We start from the raw sequence: 24,457 nt of genomic DNA on the forward strand, positions 1-24,457 counted from the left end.
GTGGATAATCAGCTGAACATGACCTTTCAATGTGACACAGTTACCAAAAGAACTAATGAGATCCCGGAATACATAAATAGGGGAATCTCAAGTAGGAGTACAGAGGTTATTTTACCCCTGTATTTGGCACTGGTATGACTGCGGCTGTAATACGGTGTCCAGTTCTGGTGTCCACAATTCAAGAAGATTGTTGATAAATGGGAGAGGGTTCAGAGAAGAGGACCAAGAATGAAAGGATTAGAAAACTGCCTTATAGTGATAGACTCAAAAAGTGCAATCTATTTGGCTTAACAAAGAGAAGGTTAAGGAGTGACTTGATTACTGTCTACAAGTCTTTACATGGGGAACAAATATTTAATAATGGACACTTCAGGCTATCAAAGAAATGTATAACACGGTCCAATGGCTGAAGCTAGACTGGAAACGAGGCATACATTTTTGACAGTGTGGTAATTCAATCACGAACAATTTATCAGTTTGTGGTGGATTCTCCATCACTGACTTTTAAAATCAAGATTGAATGTTTTTCTTTTCTAAAAGATAAGCTCGGGGAATTATTTTGGGGAAGTTCTATGTGTTATGCAGCAGGTCAGTGAAGATGATCTCAGTAGTTTTTTCAGGCCTTGGAATCGATGAATATATCAATCAACCATAACCAAATATACTGAGAAGAATCCCATAGGAAACTCCAGAAAAGATATGTGAGAAGGAAAGGAATTGTATAAAGTATTGGGAAGTGTTGAGTGTAATAAGCTTCTCTTATGTTCATCTTCCCTATTTCTTAATTCTCAGGAACAGGTTATTTAAAAAACAAATAAAACATTGTCCATTCACAACTATGTGAAAGATAGTGCAGAATAAAAGTACTATGTTACATCAAGATGGGGGGGGGAGGGGAATGAAAATTTAGAGATACATTTCCAAGTTTGAGAATCCCCCACAAAATCTGGATCTGTTGATTCTGAAACATTGCTGTCTGAAGATTGGTGAGAATTCAATCTTTGTCTCCAGTCTAATTGAGAAAGAGTATCATGGCTCATCAAGGAATCCCCATGTTTACAATTTGTCTGTCAAAGCTGTTCCTAGGATCAATAAATATTAGGGACATTTTGATAGCTGTAGCTATACATTTTATTTATCATATTTTCCAAGAAGGACCAAAGAGTTTAATGGGGGAAATGAGGTGCTCCCCTGCTCTACCCAGGCTATTTTCTAATGGTCTCACAATTATTTGTCTTTGTATTTAACTCCGCATTGCTCAGTGTTGGTAGGAATTGAAACAAAAGCAGTGGGCTTGATTGTGATCTCACATCCGTTTTTCATTACTGCAACCCCATTGGCTTCGATGGCATTATTCCTCATTTACACTGGTGTAAATGATATTGAATCAAGTCTGACATGTAATAATGAAATAGACATGATGTTTTTTGTCTTTAGCCAGAACTCCTTTAAGGCTTGTGGGACAGTTGATACCAACTGTCCTTTTATCAGTTGCTCAATGCTCTCTAAAAGCTGGGAATGCCCTTAACTCTCAAGGCATTTCAGAGACATTTTTGTCTGTCTAGATGCTGATTTATGTATATGTTTGGAATAAGTTACATGCTCGTTGTGATCTCCAAACCATGTCACATAACGAAAGAACTGCATGATTAATCTTTTCTTTTCCTTTTTCTTTTCATAATTTTTTTCTAAGGAAAAAAATATTTTGTCAATTTAGTACTTGTGCTTTTCACCCATTATCAAGGGAGTTTGTGAGTTCTCAAGAACACTTTGGAAAACTATACCTGGAGGAATAAAAATAATTCTCTTCCCTGTGGAGTCTGTCCCTTAAATTGCTTCATCAAAAATTGCTTCATCAAAAGGCCATTTTGGTGGAGTTTTGAGATTGCGCACCATGTAGGGCATTCCATGACAACATGCTATCGGGTCGTGCTACACAGCACAGTGAGAAAATGATGTGAATTTAGAATGTATTTACATCCTGTTACATAGACTGGGGTTTTCTTCTCCTAATTTCTTTGCCACAAATAGGGTAAATTTAAAGGTTTCCTCAGTTAAACTGTGTTTTACCCTCTGGAAAATTGGAACATAGCTCCTGTTTTGTGCAATTCTAAATTGCATATTGCCTGCTTACAGGCTAACAGGGGATTCAGTGCCCCGGACCTTTGCAAAGAGTTTCCAAGCATAGGAAATTTCATGCCTATTGAAGATTGCTTTTGCACTTCTCTGCTAGAATACTGACCTCCTGGTACATAATGAGCATTTGAATCTGAAATCTGCTGGGATCTGAACTGTGAAGCTAGCCTGCTGTACTTTATGCTGGAAGGGGAAGACTGCACTAGATGCATTTATTTGCCTTAGCATGAAATAAAATGGGTGCTGTAGAGGGGAAAATCCAGACAATCATTCTTGTTCCCTTCAGTTAAACCAGAGTGCACCTCCCGAACCAGAGATGAGCCAGTGTGCTACTGTAACCTTTTGAGAAGCAGGCAGAGTTTTTGTGCTGGTTTTTTTTTCCCCTTCTAGTCCAGTCTTCATTGCAGATTAAAGTAATGGTTCATCAGAGCAGACAGAAAGAAACAGAAAGTGAGAAAAAAGAGTCATGAAAGGAGGAGTGAACCTAGTGATTGGCGGGGAAAAAAATATGCACTTGCAAGCATGTTGATTTTAAGTCATATCCAGCCAGACATCTAAGCCCACTGCTAATTCTGGTCTCTTAGGCCATGTCTACACTGTACAATTAAGTCGATCTCATTTATGTCTGCATATAGCCACTGCAGTAATTACATCCCTTGTGCGTGTCTACACTTTGCTCCTTGTGTACAGTGTGTGTGTGTGGGGGGGGAGGGGATGGCTCCTGAAAGCCACTAACAGTCAAAGTAAGCGATGAGTGTCTAATAGTGCGTCTCCCTAACTACATTGCCCTTGGCTCTACGCCGCTTGTGGAGGTGGAGTTAACAAGTCGGTGTAGCAAAATTTTACATTGGCGGGAGCAATATTTAAGTGTAGACACTTCCATAGTTAGGTCGATGTAAGCTGCTTTGTGTTGACCGAACCCAGGATCATGGAGTAATTCTTGTTGTCAGAAGGGAGTCATGGTGCAATGAAGTCTGAGAACCCCTATTCCAATTAGCTCTGTAGAGAAGTGCTTGTTGCTCGTTTAGGTGCAGTTCTCATAGGAAGCTGTGCATATCCCCACGAATGTTCATTTACTTCTTTAGTGTCTCTCTCTCTCTCTGTCTTTCTCTCTCTGTGACTAAGATCCATTCTTAAGATTCAACTACAGCCCCCAGGCTAAAGTCACTCAAGTAAGCAAAACACTGGTGCACATATTACTAAATTTATCTTCCCATCAGCCCAGTATGATATAGAAGCATTATTGCCTGCGTTTGACAGAAGGAGGGACTGACCCAAGGATACACAGGAAGTCTGTGGTGCAGCTAGTAACAGAATCCAGTTCCCTGGTGTCTTTGGCCAGTGTCTTAAATATAAAGCCAGTTTTGCTAGCTTGCTTGCTTTTCTTTACTTTCCACAGTCTTGGTTCTATTGCTGTAAGAACCTTCTCTGCAGCTCCTGCCATCTTGAATAGCCTTCCTTGGAGACTGGGAGACTTTCAATTCCCGTTGACAATGATGGGAGAGTGAGGGTGTCCAGAAATCCTATACCTTGCAGAATTTGGCCCTGTCTGTTTTCTTGCAGCTGTTAATATATCTTTTGTACCTTATCTTCACGTGTTAACTCTCTTCCCCCTCCCCCACTGTTTATTATTTACTGTAGCTCACTATTATTGTACTCTGTAAATCCTTTTTTGCATGCAGTTGGTAAGAAATATGCTAATTAAATTGTATTCCCTTGGATTATTAATGATCTGCCTTGCACAGGACTCAGGATTTTCTCTAATGGAAACCTATTATACTGGTCTCTTTCCCATGCTGTTCATTGACATCTGCTGATGGCAGTATTTTTTCCAAGTGTACTGTATTTCTGAAAAATTGTCTTGAGTATCTGAGCTACACTGCCTCAGAGCCCACCAGAATTTTCATTAATATACAAGTAGAAAACATTGCAGTAGGGGGACCATATGAGAAGAAATTATATTTAATGACCCCACTGCTCTACCATCTGTCAGAACAAAATGTGCATACTGCTACCTAGAGATTACCAGTTTATGATGGTTCAGGCTATTGGGATACCACAGAGTGAGATTTCTCTGAGTATCCTTTTATTAGTACACAGAAAGATGAAAAATGGTCCCATAATGTTCCCATCAAACTAGCTATTTGTCATTTACAGGTAAGGCTACCTATGCTCCATTTTAAACAGCCCAAACTGCTACATTATCACTCAAACAGTGTTACTCCAGCAATTGTCCAAAGAACTAAATTTTCATAATGAGGTATAGAAGACCATTTGTTTTCAATTACTAAAGATAAATTTGGAGCATAATGTACTCTCTATTGTGTTAATGGAGTCCCATGGTGAGATACACAGTGTATTGGGATCATACATGCATGCTGATGGCTTAAAAATGTATTTAATAATGCAATTGTACTTTCTGTGCTTATAGCACTTTCCATGCAAGGAGCTCAAAGTGCTTTACAGGCATTAACTGATGATGCTCCTGCAATGAGGCATGATGAATTCATCTTGGAGTTGATGCAGGCGTGTATTGTACTCAGGTGCATGCACGCCCTGTGCAGTGGAACCAGAAAAGTTTTCCACAGCATTACCCATCGGGGCAATGCACGCGCATCCCGCACCTCCTCATGGGTCCCTCCCATGTAAGAGAGGCACTACTCTGTTCCTCTGCCAACAGTTTCTTCTTACTGCTCGCGAACAGAGTTGGAACCCCCCATGTGGTTCTGCTCACGTTCTTTTTCTGATTTAATTAGCTCTTAGCTTCATTAATTCAATAAATACAATGGAGTTACAAACACCTCAGGAATGGAGGTTGTTTGTAACTCTGAAATGTTCATAACTCTGAACAAAACATTTATGGTTGTTCTTTCAAAAGTTTACTACTGAACATTGACTTAGTACAGCTTTGCAATTTTATTATGCAGAAGAAGAATGCTGCTTAATTTAAATGAAACAAGCACAGAAACAGCTTCCTTACCTTGTCACACCTTTTCTAAACTTTTTTTTTAGTAGTTTACGTTTAACACAGTACTATCCTGTATTTGCCGTTTGTTTCTTTTTTGTTCTGTGCCACTGCCTAATTGCGGACTTCCAGTTCCAAACGAGATTTGTGGTTGACCAGTCAGTTCGTAACTTTGGTATTAGTAACTCTGAGGTTCTACGGTTGTTAGCAGTTAGTGCCCTTTAGGAAAGTTTTCTTTACTGTTTTCTGTTTTTATTTCTAGTTGACCAGTTAGTGTAATTAGTTGGTGGTACTCAGCAGCAGGGTCATGCAGCACTGTTGGGGCTTCAGGCATTGCCCTCTGTGTGGGGCATTGGTTTCTAAGAGGGATCCCTCCCACCATTTTGTTTGGTGTGTCTCAGAAAAGGACACATCACAGAGAGATGTAGCATCTGCCACTTCTTCAAGAAATGCACTCAAATTTCCAGGGATCTGCGCCTCAAGCAGCACATCCTGGAACAGGCCATGAGGTCTACCTCAGTCAGCACTGTTGCCGGATCACTCTGTCTTCAGGAAGTCAACAACTATATGGCAGAAACTTCGGACAAATCCTTGGACTCAAACTCCTCTCCAGAAAGAAGTCAATCTTCTTCTCCTCGGGTTCCTTGGAAAGGGACCCATAGAAGCCACTTGAGCTCCAAGAGAGGCTTGTCATCCACCTCAAGGAGAGGACTGAAGCAATACCATATTCCACCAGGTGCTCAGAGTAAAGCTGGGCACTCAGCCTGTCTCTTCCTGGTACCGAGGCAAGAGACTCCTGGTACCGTATCATCAACTCCAGATCCATCCTCCCAGTGGCCATCAAGTCCAGTGCTGATGGGATGCTGTTTCAGCACTGCCCATTTCAGTTCCTATGACTCCACAGGCATATGAGGCAGTGAAGGACGTGTTCTGCTTGTCTGTCTGTGGTTCGCCATTGATGCAGGCATCCACGGAACTGTTACTGCCCCTGGGTCCTCGACCTCTTTAGCACCAAGGCGGAGAATGCTGACAGCACCAGCATTGATGCTGGTTAAGGGACAATCTACAGCTGCCTTGTCTGTGCCATCTGGTACCAAGCTCAATCTTAATCGGCACCAGGACGTTCTTCACTGAGTGCATCTTCAACTTTGCATGGTGTCCCAGTGCTCGGCACCCAGACCAGGCCGAAACATATGTACAGCAATTTTAAAGCCCCTGTAGCCCGAGCCCCTTGAGGCTGAGTCAGCTGGCCCGGACCAACTGCGGGAATTTACTTGCTGTATAGACGTACCAGGCATGGTCCCAGGCCCATCCTCACCAATCCAGGAGGATTTGAAATCCTATCAGGATTTTTCTTTAAAAAATAGCCTCTGTGCCAGTATCCCAGCCAGGTTTCCACTGGAGAATACCCACAATCTGTTGAACATTCTTCAAGACACAACCTCAGGAAGGGTAGCTGCCCCGATTAATGGGTCACTTTTAGAGCCAGTGAAAGCCTTAGAGAATACCCCTGATTTGTTGGCTTCCACAGTCAAACACACTGACAAATGCTACCATATGTCTGCCCAGGGATTTGACTGTTTTTACAGTCATCCGGCACCAAATTCCCTGGTAGGAGGGTGGCTAGTGAGAGGTCACTGCAAAGAAAGTTCAAGTCATCCCCCAAAGAAAGAGAAGAGGAAAGACTTGGACGCATTGGATGTATTCTGAATCTTCTCTCCATGTGTAAATAGCTAATCAGCAGGTGCTATTGGCTAAGCACGACTTTCTTAACTGGGATGCTGTGTCAAAATTTAACGACAAATTCCCTGAGGACTCCAGGGAATAGTTCAAAGCCTTTTTTGGTGGAGGGCCATTTGGTTGCAAAGATGTCTCTTCAGTCCGCCTTGGATGTTGTGGATGATTCCTCTAGGATTATGGGCTCTGCAATCACAATGAGAGGAGTGGCATGGCTACCTAATTATGATATAGCCCTCGATATACAACAGACTATAGAAGGACCTCTCCTTTGATGGACATTTTCTATTTTCATATAAAACCTGAAAAAAATTGCATTTGGTCAAAGACTCCTGAGTGACTGTCTTCTCCTTAGGAGTTTATGCCCGGTGTCTAAGAAAAGACATAAAACTTTGCATACCCAGTACTCTAATTAGTATTAGAAACACCTTTTTTACCTGCCCAGACAAGTTGACATGCCAAAAAAGAAGTTACAGACGTCAGAGAAAAAGGTCCTCTAGCTCCGGTTCCAATCAGCAGGCTCGTGCTCAGACATCTGTGGGAAAAGCTGCATTTTTGACTCTTCTCGTGAGGACAGCAACCCAGTTATTCACAATCCACACACTATTATCCCTCCATCTGGGAACAGACGATTTTACACTGATTGACCTTTTAAACAGACAGAGTTAAGTCATTTAAATAGTCTCCTCAACTTTTTTTTTTCTTATGCGGATAGGATGAAGGGCCACGCAGCCTGGGCTCAGATAGTCTCTAGATGGCTCACATCCTGTATTACCACTGTTTATCATGTGTCCAATCACTTCCTCTGCAACATCTCTCTTCCCAGTCCTCCAAGAGCTTAAGTGACATCTACAGCTTTTCTGAATGATGCACCTATCCTGGACATGTGCAGGGCTGCTGCCTTGTCCTCCATACGTATGTTCACTCATCATTATGGCATTTCAACAGCTTCAAGGAAGGTTGCCAATGTTGACAAGGTCATACTTAAGTCACTGTTTAAATAAACTGTGAGCCCTACTACCTACAATACTGTATGGGAGTCACCTGAGTGGAATATGTATGCAACCCCTTGAAGAATAAAGCATCGTTACTTAACTGTATTGTAACTGTTGTACTTCCAGATGAGGATGCAGACACAAATTCCGCCACCCATCCTTTCTCCCCTGTGCATTGGAGTCTGAGGCCACTCTCGGGTGCAAAGGAACTGAGCTGGGTTGGAACAGCGCTGCTCTTTATAGCTTTGGGAAGGGCCTCAAGGAGGTGCAGGGCAAGTGCACCCCCTGTTTTCCCCCAGGTAGAAAACTTTTCTGGATCCAGCACATTTGGCAGACATGCAACTGAGTGGAAAACATGTGTGCACCCACATCTCAAAGAAGAACGGTTACAATACAGATAAGTAACTGTTCTTTCAATTTACTTGTCTGAAGCTGCACAAAAATTAGTAGCAGACTCAGATAGAGAAACCAGGAGTCCTGCGCCCTAGTCCCCTGTTTTTATGTATTTATTTTTCTGCACCCAAAATGTACAACTCTTGATGGAAGAGTTCACAGGTCAGATTTCATTTTGTTATATTTAGATGGTTCACAAATAGACCCTAATACCAGAACCACCAGACAAGCTTTTCTTTACAGCTACTATAAAAGCCAAGTTTATGCAAACAGAGTGAAATACCTGGACCGTTCACTGGCAAAGATGCTGTTCAACATATTCATAAATTATGTGGAAAAAGGGATAAACAGTGAGGTGGCAAAGTTTGTAGATGATACAAAATTGCTCAAGATAGTTAAGTCCAAAGCTGACTGTGAAGAGTTACAAAAAGGAATCTCACAAAGCTGAGTGACTCGATGACAAAATTGCAGATGAAATTCAATGTTGATATAAGCGTAAAGTAATACACGTTGGAAAACATAATTCCAACTATACATACAAAATGATGGGGTCTCAATTAGCTGTTGCCACTCAGGAAAGAAATCTTGGAGTCCCTGTGAATAGTTCTCTGAAAATATCTGCTCAATGTGCAGCAGTGGTCAAAAAAGCTAACAGACTGCCAAGAATTATTAGGACAGAGAGAGATAATAAGACAGAAAATATCATAATGTCACTATATAAATCTACGGTATGCCCACACCTTGAATACTGGGTGCATCCAAAAGAAAGATATATTACAATTGGAAAAACTACAGAGAAAGATTTAAAAAAAATATTAGGAGTATGGAACAGCTTCCATATGAGGAGAGTTGAAAAAGACTGGGACTGTTCAGCTAAGAAAAGAGATGACTAAGGTGGAATATGAAAAAGTTCCGTAAAATCATGAATGATATGGAGAAAGTGAATAAGGAAGTGTTGTTTACCCCTTCACATAACACTAGAACCAGAGGATCACCAAGTGAAATTAGTAGGCTGCAGATTTTAAACAAACATAAAGAAGTACTTCTTTGCACAACGCACAGTCAGCCTGTGGAACTCATTGCTAGGATAAGTCCATCAATGGCTATTAGACAAGATGGTCAGGGAAGCCACCTCGTACTCTGGGTGTCCCTCAAGTACCAACTGCCAGAAGCTGGGACTGGCCAACAGGGAATGGATCACTCAATAATTGTCCTGTTCTGTTCATTCCCTTTGAAGCATGGGGTACTCCCCACTGTTGGAAGACAGGATACTGGGCTAGAAGGACCTTTGGTCTGACTGTGTATGGCCATTCTTACACTCTTAAGACCCCCCAAGTGACTGCCAAAAATAGCTCTGTAAGAGGTTCAGCAGCTCAGCTAGAAAGAAAAGGAAGAGTATAGGGCCAGATTGTGCCCCCAATGGGAGCCCAACTGGATTTACAGCAGTGTACCTGGAGTCAGAATATGGCAAATAGCGTGGGCCTTATTCCTCCACTGTTTACACCTCCTCCAATTTCTCATGCTATTGTTTACACACATGCAAAGTGTAAACAAAGTGCAAAGGACCACAACGACTGTTGCCTCCACCCAGTAGTGGGCCCATTTTTTGGCCCCCTCAGTGCTTTGGATGGCTTGTGTTGGAGGCAGGGAAGGAATGCGCCAGGGTGGGAGTGTTGAGAGACACAAGGTATCAAGGAATTAATTCAGGGCAGCTCTAACTAAGATATCACAGTGATTCCTTCTGGCCTCATAATTTACCAATCTATGAATAAAGCCGCCCTGAGACTGTTCTGAGGTGTTCTGGGGGTCATTCACTGATATGTGAAAGGAAAGCTTTTTACAGAAACAATTGTGCTTTAATCAAAAAAAAAGTCAATATGTATCAAATATTCTTTTGCATAAGTAATGGAAAGTCTATATCCTCAATTTATGTGCCTTTTCTTTTTAATATGACTAGGACAAATGATACTGGCCTCCTTTCTTTCAAAGACCATTTGCCAGTAACTCAACTTGTGATCACTGACACAAACAGATCAAATTCAGAGGCTGTTTGGAGAATTGGCCCCTTGCGTTGCTATGGAGACAGTGAGTACCAGCTCTTCTCAATCTCCAAATGTACAGAATGTCCCATTCGAGTTTTTTTACTATTTGATAAAAGGCATCTTTACGTGTGCGGCTTTCACTCACTTCCCTGTGCCAGTTAACTACAGAGAAGGGTGTTGTCTTTTGCAGGACAGTTTTGGAACGCAGCTTCCTTCAACACAGAGGCCTCCTATCTTCACTTCCCCACCTTCCATGCAGAGTTCAGCGCAGACATTTCTTTTTTCTTCAAAACCACAGCCGTGTCTGGGGTCTTTCTGGAAAACCTCGGGATTAAAGACTTCATACGAATCGAAATAAGCTGTAAGCATCAATGCTGGGGATTCACTGTATTCATTCCATACAGCCAGTTTGGTGGGGACGTGGGAAGCAAGCACTTTCTAATATCTTTATTACATCCAGTATGACTGTAGACGGGACAGAATGATCTCTGGAAAGTAAAGATAACCTTGTTGCTAGGGAACTGGACTGGGACTCAAGAGATCTGGGTTAAATTCTCTGCACTGACACAGACTCCCGATAAACCTTGGCCTGTGTTCTTGAACTCTCTGCCCTCCAGTTTGTTATCTCCAAAATGGAGATAATACTTACTTTTTTAAAACCCTTTGTCTTTTGTCTGTTTAAATTGTAAACTCTTCGGATCAAGGATTATCATTTACCACATGACTGTGTGGCTAGCATGATGGGGCCCCTACCTTGTTTGAAGCCTATCTGTGTTGGTAGAATGCTAATAATAAAGTTTTAATCATTCCTAGTATTGTTATTACGGTTATGTTTCAAAAGTGATGCATGAAGATGCCATTTTACTGTTTCCACTTAAATCAGTGCCAGTAACACAGCTAATTCTCAAGAGCCGAGCCCTCAATTTTAACCCCTTCATGGGTGGGGACTAATTAGTTGAGTTTAAATTTTTGCTTCTATCTAGAAATTGACACAATGAGAACAGTTGCCTAATCATTCTCCACCCTGTCATAAAACACTCTTGAACAATGACAAATAGTGTTAAAGCAGTGACTTCTTGAGGGTCCACAAACAGTTTGATGAGGTTTCTGACCCAAGATGAGAGCCATTAATGGTCATTTTGGGTCCTGTGAAAATCACAAAGCCCACTTAATGGCTGAATTGTGATTACAGCTCAGTTTATAAATGGGAAAAAAAACCCAGCAACAGCTAATTGGTAGGTTTAACCTCTCTCTTATTCCGCTGCTTTAGAATATTAATGGGAGAAAACTGTTCTGGCTTTGACGTGAAATAAGACCCCTCTGTGCCAAATTCTGTCAGGATGAGAAAATGCAGAATTGAGTTCCATCCATTTTATAATATGGTTATAATAACCTCTACATAAAATTTAATAAAAAAAGGCCCCAAGGCCCTTCGATTCATTAAACCAGTGGTAAATGTCATGGTGCATTATCACAAGGTAATGAGGTATGATTTATTGTTAATTGCATATTAAAGTCCAATTTGGTTGCACTTCAGTGTACAGTATATCATTCCCCGGGATGTGAAAAAAAAAATGACAGTTTGACATTAACTGTGACAAAATACCACAAACCGCTTAGATGCTTGTTTAGCAAATTCTTTCATCAGCGCGTGCCAAAACATACACTCGCAACCTAACTCGTTATTGAAAAGTTGGGAAAACTTGGAGTTGCTCTGTCCTTTTTAACTTGGGCTTTCTCATTGGAAGCATCTTGTGTATCTCGCAGCCAGATGGAATTTGCAGCCTAGAGGGTTTGTAGCGCGAAAGCGCCATGAAGCAGCTGCTTGGGAAGGAATTGGCCTTTTAACAGATGCAGAGACTCAGAATAGATCTTTGCCTATCCCCATGGAATGTTTTCTAACTCCTGTACCTGAACAACAGCTTCCAAAACCAGGTCTATCCAATTTGTTGGGCTTGAAACAGCAGGTTTCCATGAATTTTCAATCCGTTGCCTTCTGTTTGGCATGCAGTTGGCAAAGCTGGTTCTTGCATTCTCTGGTGTATGCCATAGTTTGAGAGGAATATATTCAGCCACAAACATATCAAAGACTTCTGGTCCAAGCCTGCTCCCGTTAAAGTTATTGGAGTCATCCTATTGACTCCGTCAGAGTCAAACATCAGAGCAAACCGAACCCTTTTGTCTTCCTGATTATGTTTCTGTCCCTCGGTGTGCACACTGGGGAAAAAAAAAAATAACCAACAAACCAGCAACCACAGTAGCAAATCTCTGAGCTTGGGTCAACTGATCTGAGCTTGCAGGGCTTTCGCTACAGGGCTAGAAATGGCAGTGTAGATGTTCCCACTCAAGCAGGAGCCTAGTCTCTGACACTCACCCCCTTTGCTGGGTTTTAGAACCAGGGCTCCAGCCCAAGCAGGAATGTCTACACTATTTTTAGCCCTGTAGTTCCAGCTCTGTGACCCTAAGTCAGTTGACACAGGCTCTGAGACTCTCTGTCACTTGCTATTTTTTTTTCAGTGTAGACATACCCTAAGAGCCCTTCATATATCTGAGCATGCCCCTCTATTCTGGGATTATCACTTAACTCCTGTCTCTCATTAAATTTACCCCACTACCGGGGTCAGATCGATGCATGTGACCAAATGCTTCAAGAGGACACCTCCCATCTCACCTTTAAAAACTGGCTTCCTGCTGTGGTCTTCTATTAAGCACCCCTGGTTGGAAAGTTTATGTTGGGAGGGGCACGTTGGCCTTTTTTCAGCTATTGGCATCACTCGCAGCGTGGAAGCTTTAAATTCCCACATCGTTCTTTTGTGGAATACTGGGCATCTAAGGGGTTAACTTTGAATAGACTCATTTTCCTAGGGCGGCATCACTGATCTAGCCATAAAGCTGGGTATACATGATGAGACTTCAGCCATTTGTAACCACAATGGAGACCAAACAATGAGCTGTGGGATGAGAGTCACATCTACACTGCCATGTTATATGCTAGCATAAAAGTCAATGGAGCCACTATTCTTAGAATATTCTTTGATGTCAAAACCAGATATTTGACTCCATCCTTCATCCCTTTCTCACATTGTCTGTTCCAGCCCCTAAGGAGATCACCTTCTCCATAGATGTTGGAAACGGGCCTATGGAAGCCACGGTGCAGTCTCCCACTCCTCTGAATGACAACCAGTGGCACTATGTCCGAGCTGAGAGGAACCTCAAGCAAACATCTCTTCAAGTGGATAATCTTCCTAAGAAGATTCTGGAGGCACCGGCAGAGGGACGTTTCCGTTTGCAGCTTAACGGCCAATTTGTTGTAGGTAGGGACCATTTAAGGCATTTTTTTAGATGTGTTTAGTGTTTGTATGTCGTAAACCAGTTACCCAACTTTTCTAGCCACTAAGGTTGGGCATCTTTGGGCTAGATAGGGCCATGCTTTTGTACAGCCATGCAGTTGAGAGAAAGGAATAAGGAATGCCACCTCTTTTACCCACCTGCATGGACCATGTCAAAGCCACCAAAAATATAGTCTCTGTGCTTGAAGGACTGCATAGAATAAGATTTCCTCAAGTGTATTTGCTGTTGAAATTATCTGATGAACAATATCTGAATATTTCCAGTTCTGTCACTTTTTACAATCAGCTCACGGTGAGGATTAGCTGTTGAGCTCTTTTGATTAAAGACACAGCATGTTTCTTTACCCTAATGGGAGGTAATTCTTAGATGCCAGTTTCTGGTGCACATACTCATAGTTGCAAATAATCTGCAATATTTCCATAAAATCTGCTCATTGTGGCAAAAATTCCTGCCAGTAAACTCATTTGTCAGAATATCCATAGAAAGCAAGCACAAAAGAGCTATGAATACAAATAAAGCAAATACATTCAAGTGGCAAACAGACTTTCTATTTGCAGATCATTTTTTACTGTATTTGCCCAGCTCTCATACAAACAAACTCAAATTTTGGGCTCAGTTGCTTCTGCCTTTTTTGGTAACTGGAGCAGAGAGGACAAAGACCCTTTTCCTTTGCGTCCCTTATAGTACATTAGCCATCACAGAGCTCCCCTTTGAGATGATGATGGGTGGTTGCACACTCCTCCTTGCTCAGGACTGTGTATAAATGATGCATTCTGGCCCTTTTAGAAATTCTATTTAACTGAAATGCCTTTGCCTCCCTCAACCTGGCAGTAGCGTAGTCTATGTTCACCCCAGTATCTAAACCCTAAGTTTTATGAAGGTTTTGAGTTTTTCATGAGATATTTATAAAATCAGTGTCCAGTGGGGCTGGGATACTTCTGGATGGGAAGACATTATATAAAAAAAAGATAGATCACTAAACCAATTATCATTCTTTCAGTTAGATTTTTGCCATCATAGGTGCTAAGACATATCGAAGTCAAGCCCTAGTAGCTTTCAACATGGAGGAAATTCCCTGAAGATCAGAGGGCCCATGTAAGACTGTCATTATGTAGGACAACAATATAAGGAAGTTGGGCTTAGACCCCACCTGTGATTCGTCAGCTGCCTTCCAGCTGCTGAGATAAAAGGTCAACAAGAAGCTCAGTTGGAACAGAAAGAACACAGTTAATATGTAATTTATAAACCCATGGCTTGGGGAGTGTAGCCCTGTAGGGAGTAGATAGGCTCCTGCAAGCTATGGGACTTAACACTGAAGAAAAAGGACTGAAAAGCTGATGCCAGTGGCAGTGGTTTTTGGCTTGCTTAGAAAGACCCTCTATACACACATTTTAACCCACGCTATGGACCTAAGCAGTGCAGGTTGCTTGGGGTTTTCTACGTAGGAAATAAAATGTGCCAGACTGGATCAGACCTGTGGTCAATCTAGTCCAGTATCCTGTCTCCAACAATAACCAGCTCCAAATGCTTCAAAGGAAGGTGGAAGAAATCATGCAATAGGCAGATGTGAGATAATCTGCATCCCATGATGTACTCATGCTAACTCCTAGTAGTTAGAGGCTGATACAAGACCTGAATCATGTAGAGTGAATGTCATCCCATCTGAAAGAAGAAATTAATAAATGACATTAATTGTAAAAGGAAAGAAGCAACCAAACATAATGGTCTCTTATAAGAAACCTTCCCCAGGTAATTTACAAGATACTTGTTTAGAAAGACAAGGTGGATGAGGAATTATCTTTTATAGGACCCGACATCTGTGGTGAGAGAGTCAAACTTTCAAGCTCTCTCTCTCACCAACAGAAGTTGCTCCTATAAAATATATCACTACACCCACCTTTTCTCTCTAATATCCGGGGACTGACGTGGGCTACAATACTACTGCAGAAAATATATTTGTTTCTACATCTGCAATGCTCTGCATACTAGCTAAGATTAAGGGTTGCCAGGGTTAGTATGCACATGCTTAATTAATAATCCATATAACTGGCACAATTTGCTGTTTTAAAAAATGTTCCACATATTTTTAAAATTAATCTTCCTATTTTATTTCATTTAAACACAGCACTTCATTTCCATGAAGGAGATGGCTAGTCATCAAGATTTAATATCTTTTCTCCCCCCCCCCCCCCCCACCCTTCTGAATCAATTCAAGTATTTTTCAATGCTCATAAACAAGACTCAGCGTCAAAGTTTAATTTAGTTTATTTATCTTCTGGAGGTATTTATGGATCTTTTTGGATGGAAGGCATATATTAATATAAAATGCTACTATTATGACAAAAAATGTTAGAAAAGACAGAAGGGAAGTTACAGAGCCTTTCTTCTCTATAGGTTTAAGTTTAAATGTGGCCTGGATCACACAAGTTGAATGAATTCTGGAGTCTAAGATTAGTTTCTAATGGCCTTGAGAAATTGCACTGGCAAAATTGTGACTATGGGGAGATGTTTGCACAGAACATACTTCACTTCTTGAATACCTGATCAATACCTGTATAAACCAGCTAAGATGCTACCCATCTATGTCTACCCTACTTTATTCTATTATACATCATACATAACTTTAAGGAGAGATCCGGACCTCATACCCAATGAAACCCTATGCTTTTAGGATTGTAAACAATTGCATGGGTTGCCCTTTAGGGTTTTTGTGGTGTCTGGCTTAAAATCAATCTGTAAAATAATTGCTTTCTGGTGATATTTACGGAATTGTCGCTATATGTGAATGTTGAACCAAAACCTTTTTTCAGAAATGTTAATAGAGCTATCAGTGGTATTTAGCCAGGATGTGGCAGTGCACCCTATGTATCACTCCTCTGTTGGTGCCATTTTCTGTTACAGAAATTAAGTGTGTAGCCGTTGGACTATGCAGAGAACCCTCACACTATGACCCATTCCAAGGATGTCTTTCGGAGACAGAAAGCTGGACTGCCCCTGTTTGTCTCAGTGGAGTGTTAATCTTGGAGTCTAATGACCACACTTGAAGTGTCAACATGCCACAGTGAGGGCATGACCCTTCACTTACCCCACTTCTCTCAAGCTGTGAAAGCCGTTCTGGGGTGGTTTGTCTCCATCTCCAATCTCCCATAAAAAGAAATCAGTGTTAGCATCGTCATTTCCCATCCAGTGTTGTACTCTGAAACTGTAGAATTGTAATTCATTATGCTTAAATTTGTCTCTTTCATGGTGTAAATCCAGGGTAGGAGAGGGTGATATGTGACCAGAGAGGAGGGTTAGCCGTAAGTCCTGCATCCAGTAGAGTTTTTAATACCGCCTTTCAGTGCTGTAGGCAGTCTTCCTAGGTAGGGCTATAGACGATGTTGTTTATGTAGGCCACAGCATATTGATGACGGGTGCTGAGGATCCTATTTGTAAGATGTTGGAAAGTCACAGCAGTGCTGTGGAGGCCAAGAGGCATAGTCTTGAATTGGAAGTGCCCGAAAGGGTTGAAGAAATCTTTTTTTCTCTTGCAAGGAAGCGGATAAAGGAGTCTGCCAATACCCTTTTGTTAAGTCAATAGTGCTCAGACGTTTCACTGATCCCACCTGCTTTAGTAACCCTTGGCATTGGGTAGGCGTTGAATTTCAAGATGGAATTAACCTTTCTAAAGTGAATGCAGAACTGAACCATCTGGTTTGGGAACAAGAAATATGGGGTTTCTCCATTCACTTCTGGATTCCACAATTACTCCCATCTCCAGCAACGCTTGCACTTCCTCTCAGACTATATCCCACATCCTCCATTGCAATGGTCTTGGGCTCTCCCTGAGCAGCTGGCCTGGGGTGGTCTCCAGATGATGTTGGACCAACCATGTTCTCTCTGAGTGGGTGAAGAATTGTGAAGTCCTCAATCAATTGAAGGAGCTGCTTCCTTTGCTCAGGCAAGAGCCCCTCTCTCCTTGTACTGTTGTGAGTTCTTGGCCACTAGTAGTACTTGAAGCCCTAATTCAGGTTCCAGCAGAGAGGGAGTTGTTAGCAGGGCCTTCCATGTCTTCCAAGGTTTGAGAAGATTCACATGATAGATCTTGATGTCTTTTTTCCTCCCTGGTAGTCTTATCGTATAGTCCACCATCCTGACCTGCCTGCCATTGGACCATTAATTTAGATTCTGCTGAGGGAAGCAGCAACAGGACATGGTCACCCAGGTGGAAAGTCTGTAGTCTGTGCTTAAGGTACCAAGTAGTCATGCTTAAGTGTAAGTCTGTGCTTGTAAGCCTATGCTTCAGGCCCATGTAGTTGTGCCTCTGTGGGGCCCATAGTGGGCCTGTCTCAGCTGTCTGTGGCGGGGCCACCTTCTTCCTGTTCACTTCCCTTTCCTGTGGCAGGTTTTCCCTTTTAAACTCCCCCTCCAGGCAGAATAAAGGCTTGTCTTCTTGTGCGTTGCTTCAATAGTGCAGCTGCACCGCTGTAGCACTTCAGTGAAGATGCTCCTACGCCGACGGGAGAGTTTCTCTGTCGGAGTACTAAATCCACCTCTCCAAGAGGCAGTAGCTCTGTTGATGGGAGAAGCTCTCCCACTGCCATAGCGGTGTCTGCATGAGAGGATAGGTCAGCATAACAACATCATTCAGGTGTGTGGATCTTTCGCACACCGAGCAACATAATTATACTGATACAGGTCTGTAGTGTAGACCTGGCTCAAGGTGTGGCTCATTGATGTTGAACAGGCTCAGAAGGACTCACTAATCTCCTCTTGCCAATGTAAGGGCGTGTGCCTTTCCAGGCTTATTACAACAATCTATAACCCATTACATTCCCTTTATTATCCTATGACTGCAGAGGTGTTAACTATCCACTTCACCTTGAACAATCTCTTACAGTATCTCTTAATTACTTGTGCTAAATGATCTGTTCCACCTTTTCTGACATTGAGTACCTTTCCCAGACCTGAAGAAGAGCTCTGTGCAAGCTCAAAAGCTTGTGGCCATGTCTACACTACAAAATTAAGTCGACTTACATCAGGTTGACCTACAGCCACCGCACTAATAACATCAGCTCTTCATGTCCATACTATTCTCCTTCTGTTCAGGTGCATGTCCTCACCAGGAGTGCTCGCACCAACTTAAGTGGGGCATTGTGAGGCACTGACAGCCAGCATACTGCCGCCCTGGGGCTGACAGCTGGGTTGGTGAGGACCTGTACTGCTGTCTGCCATGGAAACAAATAATTCAAGATTCCTGCTGGCATTCGCAGAGCAGGTGGACCGTCAGTACTGGGCTCAGGAAACAGGCACTAAGTGGTGGGATTGCATCGAGATGCATATACAGAATGACAAGCAGTAGCTGCAAATCCACCTTCCTGGCACTGTGTTCGGAGCTTACCCCAGCACTGCGGCACAAGGAGACCAGAATGAGAGCTGCCCTCACTGTGGAAAAGTGAATGGTGATTGCTGTGTGGAAGCTGGCAATTCTAGACTTCTACTGGTCAGTTACAAATCAGTTTGGAGTTCGAAAGTTCACTGTGGGGATTGCAGTGATGCATTCATTGCCTCTTGCTACTAAGGCCTATGATGCTCAGTAATGTGCAGGAAATAATTGATGGCTTTGAGGCAACGGGATTGCCTCGCTGCAGCAGGGTGATAGATGGAATGCATATCCCAGTTTTGGCCCCGGACCATCTTGTGACAGAGTACACCAATCAAAAGGGCTACTTCTCCAGGGTCTTGCAGACGCTGGTGGATCACCGGGGCCATTTCACTGACATCAATGCAGCGTGGTCAGGGAAGGTGCATGATGCACGCATCTTTCAGAACACTGGATGGTATAGAAAGCTGTCCTCTGGGGCTTTCTTTCCAGATCAGAAGATTCCAATGGGGGATTTGGAAAGGCCCACAGTGATCCTGGGAGACCCCACCTACCCCTTGCTCCCATGACTTACACCGGAAACCTCGACAGCAGCAAGGGTCACTTCAACAACAGTTTCAGCCGGTGCTGAATGACCATTGAATGTGCTTTTGGCCAATTAAAATGTCGCTGGCGCTGTCTTTTTGGCCGGTTAGACCTCAATGAGGAAAATATTCTGATGGTCATTGCAGCCTTCTGTACTCTGCATAATATTTGCAAAGTGAAGGGGGAAAAGTTTCCCCAGGGGTGGACTGCTGTGATTGATCAACTGGCTGCTGATTTTCAGCAGTCAGACACCGGGGCAATTAGAGGGGCACAGCAGGAGGCTATTTGAAGAAGGGAGGTTTTGAAGGAGCATTTTGACAATGATTCAGAGTAACGTGTCATCGTGTGATGCATTTGACCAGGCAATGTTTACTTGCTGCCTTGAATGACCCCCTGTACTTCTTGCTTCCTGAGCGTTAATTGTACTGAGCAAATCTTTCAACCTATAGCCACTGTGTTTGAATGTTAGCACTGACTAATGTGTGTGTATGGCACAAATAAAAACTCATCTTATTTCAAAGACTCAATAATAACAGGACAAAACACACATTTTTCATCAAACAGGGGACATGGCAATGACGAACAGTCTCTCGGTTAGGGCTCTGACAGCTATGTGTAACTCTAGCTTTCGTTGTGAAACCCGTCCTTAGGTGTGGATTTCAAGGGTTCTGTGAGTGACCGGAAACACACGAGGAATGCGGTGGGGAAGTTGGGGAGCGACTGAAGTGCAGGTCTGTAGTGCAAGTGGAGTTGTGCACTGATGTGCTCAGACCACAGCATAATGAGGGACTTCAGCATCTCTGCCTGGCCCTCCAGGAGCTTTATCATCCGCTCCTGCCCCTGTGTCCTTTCCAGGATATCCAGCCTCAGTCTTTCATTAATTGTCCCCCTCCACACTCTTGTTTCACTATGTGCTGTATTTGTTGACTGCAGCACTTAGTGAAACAAATCCTCCTAACTCCTCCTGGTTCACCACCTTATCTGATGCAGGCACTCCGCCAATGCGGAGGAATAGATCCTCAAGGGCACTTCTGCAGAAGCCAAAGAAACGATGAACAGAGGCATTATCGTGCGTGCTCTCTCAGCCGTGAATCACAAACATTACACACACCTCTTTCTCATTGACTCGTGGCTAGCACGCAGCTCAATGCGCTTCCCAAATATGGTGAATTCGCTGTGGGGGTGGCAAAGGGGGAATTGGCAAGAAGGAACAAAGGGTAGGTTGTGAAGGGAGTTACTACAAGTGGCTAGGGAGACTATTCTAAATATTGGCACCCTTTTCCGCAGGCTAGGATAATCAAACCCAATATCTCACTCCTAATGGTAAACCAGGATGTAAGGGTGCATCTCCTTCTCGCTTGTGGCTTCAGACTGGCTTCGTAGGCTGTTTGCCCATGTGCCTCTCTGGTCCCTGCAGAAATAATTGCCGCGTGGTGGGGAAAAGTACCCTACAGTGAGGGGAGAAACAAAGCAGCTCTGTCAAGGAACCGTCGGCAGAGGATTGAAGAATACCTACAGGAGATCTCTGTGGAGGATTCCTGAGACATCCCCGTGTACATTAACAAACGTTTCCACTGGGCTCTTACAGCATAGATACACAGGCTCTGTTGTTAATTTCTGTCCCTTATCCCGTCCTCCACCATAGAACAAAGTACAGGAGAGCTCAGTCTCCTCTCGCTGTGCAGTATCAAAACAAAATGAGCACTTACCGGAGCTCCCCTATCCTGCATCATGCATGCCAGAGCCAGAGTGCTGGGACTGGCTAGATCCCTCCAGAGGCAAGAAGAGATCCTGACTCACCCGGCCACCAAACGACCCTGTCGTGTGCTTCACATTGTCCTCCAGCTCCACTTCTTTGTCTACCACTTCCTCGGCTGGGTTGAGTCATCTGGCCACTGGCTCCAGTCCCTCCGAGGTATCCATAGGGCTCTTGGGGTGGAGGTGAGGTCTCTGCCGAGGATGGTATGTAGCTCCTTGAAGAAAGGGCATGTCTTCGGAGCCACGTTAGGGCGACAGTTGGCTTCCCTTGCCTTCTGGTATGCTTGCTTCAGCGCCTTGATCTTAGCATCGCTTTGTTTATGTCCTTTTGTGCCCCTTCTCCTGCATGCCACTAGCAATCAGCCGGTAGGTATCAAAGTTCCTACCGCTGAGCAAAGCTGCGACGGCACAGCCTCCTCTTCCATTAGGCCCAGAAGATCCAACAGCTCCGGTGTGCTCCACACAGGAGAGTGTCTGCCATGGAAACCTAGCTGGGAAGAGGCTGTGTGAACTGTATACGCTGAGCAAACAGGAAGAGGAATTTCAAAAATTCCCAGGCCTTTAAACGGGGGAGGGGCACATACCTGTGTACCTTCAGAGCAGCGGAGCTCAAACTGCTGACCAGAGCGGTCAGGAGGGGTATTGTGGGACACCTCCGAGAGGCAAATTAGGACGACCTAAGCAAGTGCAGTATCTACACTGATGCTGCATCGCTCTAACTATGTCACCCAAAGCTCTGTGCCGCTCATTGAGGTGGTTCTGTTCTGTCGTCAGGGGAGTCGCATCATCGGGAGAAGCATTTCCGTGTGTGCCTCTCCACTATTTTATCCACAAAAGCTGCCTTTTGTCGACAAAACTGTATAATGTAGGCAAGGTCTTAGATATCATCCAGGAAGTGAATTCCTAAACATGACGTTAGAAATTCGGGCCTTAGCAATGGATAACCTTAGAAATTCAGGGGTAGTTCTCTGGGCAACATATGAAATTGGAGCATAATCCCCAATGAGCAGGTATTTGGGTGTGGTCTTTCACACAGAGCGCAGTAAACATAAATGGCCCAATTCTAGTCCTTAGATGCATGTCCCTTTAAAATCAAAGGAATCCAATGCTTGTGCATCTGGAGAGAGAATTTGGCCCAAAGAAGAGCCTGTAAATGTTTGTTCTCTTCAAGAAAATGCCTTTTTCATCGGGAGCATAATGAAAGATGAAAAGCACATAAAGTCAATCTGTCTCCTACAGTCATGCTGTATAGAGCTAAATTATCCCTATCAAGATTGAGCCTATAGATTCCTGCTGTAAATATGCAGGAAAGCAAAGCATCAGCCAGAACTGTGGTGTGTGGTGACAGGGTTTCTCTGAGATTTCATTTCACCCCCTATGTCTCTCTCTTAGTTTGAGTAAGTGTGACTTCAATTAAACAGTATAAAGCAAAACAAACACTGATCTCCATGGAGTCCATCCCAAAAGTGTGTTATGACATAGTGTTCTCTGAGCATACTCAGCTGATCAGCTGGCACGGGACCAACATCTACATGTGACCAGGTTTGGAGAGGTGACTTCTTTCATGGTCATTAGTTCAGAGTTGTGTTGCCAAAAGTCCAAAATTTCAGAGCAAGAATCATCAGTCTAAAAAAGAGAGTTTGCTCTTGAAACATAATTGGAGTCTGCCACATCAGTGAAGAATGGGAAAGTTGCAGAAGTTTCAGGAGCAAAACACTGGAAACTGTTGAACAGAACCCTGAATAATAATTGGAGTGGTATTACTATGAACTATTTTTGCCCTCGTTGTTAATTGATATTAATATTTCTGCCCACTTTCCAGGGTACAGGGGTCCTCATTACAAATGTGGATTCATGTTTTTAGAAGCAGACTGTTAATTTAGACCATAGAGACTGAACTGCCCCTTCACCCCAGAGAGCTTGTTTTCACCAAGACATTTAGTCATGTTTAAACTATTTTTAAAAAACAAGTTAAATGACATGATTCTGAGCACCATTGCTTGGTCACACACACAAGGACCAGTCATGTTCAACGTCATGTCTGCCAGTTGTGGGGAAACCTTGGCCTGAATAGAGTTTACCTAGGACTTGCTAAACATGACTTCTTCTAGTCTGTGCTGACCCGTCAGTATCATGTCTGCTAATGCCACTGTTATGAGGATTATAATCACCATCTATTATGGGTATTATGGCAGCACCTGGAGGCAATGGATTTTGTGCAGATATGAAACAAAGAAGACAGCTCGGGCCCCAAGGCACAATCTAAATGCCAGGTGAGAGGCCAAAAGTGGATGAAACAGACAAACTGGAGTCGGGTGGGTTAGGATGACAAAGTAATATAATGAAGAGAACTTCGCAGAACAGCAGAAGTCACAGTTCATCATTTGCTTATCCAAAAGAAGAAGACAAAAAAAACCAAGTTTAAGCAGGATGAAATTTCCCAGGGAAGACGAAGTCAGCGAGGGTCCAGTGTGAAGGGACGTTTACAAGGAGCAACAAGAATTGCCATTTCCTATTGAGTTCTGCTCATGAAACTGAACAGAGGGACTTCAGTCTCCAGGGCTGTCAACTTGGCACTGTGTTCCCTGAAAATGTAAACCTAATAATTTACTGGAGGATAATTACTTCATGTGGTGACGGTATTGAGCTGTTTGCATTTCTTTGCAGATTTGCAGTTTTTGTCACTGAAAGCAAAACCTTTATGTTTCTCTCTCTCGTGTCAGGGGGAACGGCTTCCAGACAGAAAGGTTTCCTGGGATGCATCCGCTCTTTACATTTAAATGGACAGAAACTGGACCTTGAAGAGAGGGCTAAAATGACCCCTGGTGTTAAGCCCGGCTGTCCGGGACATTGCAGCAGTTATGGTAATCTCTGTCACAACGGAGGCAAATGCGTGGAGAAGTACAGCGGTTATTTCTGTGACTGCACCAGCTCTCCTTATGAAGGTCCCTTCTGCAAGGAAGGTAGGCAACATGACTGGTTCCATGCATTCTCCTTTCAGCCTTTGGCAACCTCTGCATGTCTAAATTACAACCACATCCAGCTCACCCTTGGGGCCCCCACATCACCACGATTCTTCCCATGTCCGTTCCCACTTGAATGCAACTCAGCTCACCAATGTTTCCCCAACCAA

General features: G+C 43.2%; 1 protein-coding gene across 1 annotated transcript in view; it reads left to right on the plus strand.

The window, feature by feature from the left end:
• CNTNAP5 (contactin associated protein family member 5) overlaps positions 1-24,457 on the plus strand; it is a 385,501-nt gene that overhangs the window by 314,461 nt on the left and 46,583 nt on the right. The window contains exons 15-18 of the mRNA XM_067570074.1: positions 10,184-10,311; positions 10,459-10,629; positions 13,364-13,582; positions 24,048-24,287. Of these exons, the coding sequence (XP_067426175.1) occupies positions 10,184-10,311; positions 10,459-10,629; positions 13,364-13,582; positions 24,048-24,287 (758 nt within the window). The remainder of the gene's footprint in view (positions 1-10,183; positions 10,312-10,458; positions 10,630-13,363; positions 13,583-24,047; positions 24,288-24,457) is intronic.

The sequence above is a fragment of the Emydura macquarii genome, unplaced genomic scaffold, assembly GCF_026122565.2.
Source record: "Emydura macquarii macquarii isolate MOO-44397 ecotype Brisbane River unplaced genomic scaffold, CSIRO-AGI_Emac_v2 contig_2988, whole genome shotgun sequence".
In the NCBI taxonomy this organism is placed as follows: Eukaryota; Metazoa; Chordata; order Testudines; family Chelidae; genus Emydura; species Emydura macquarii.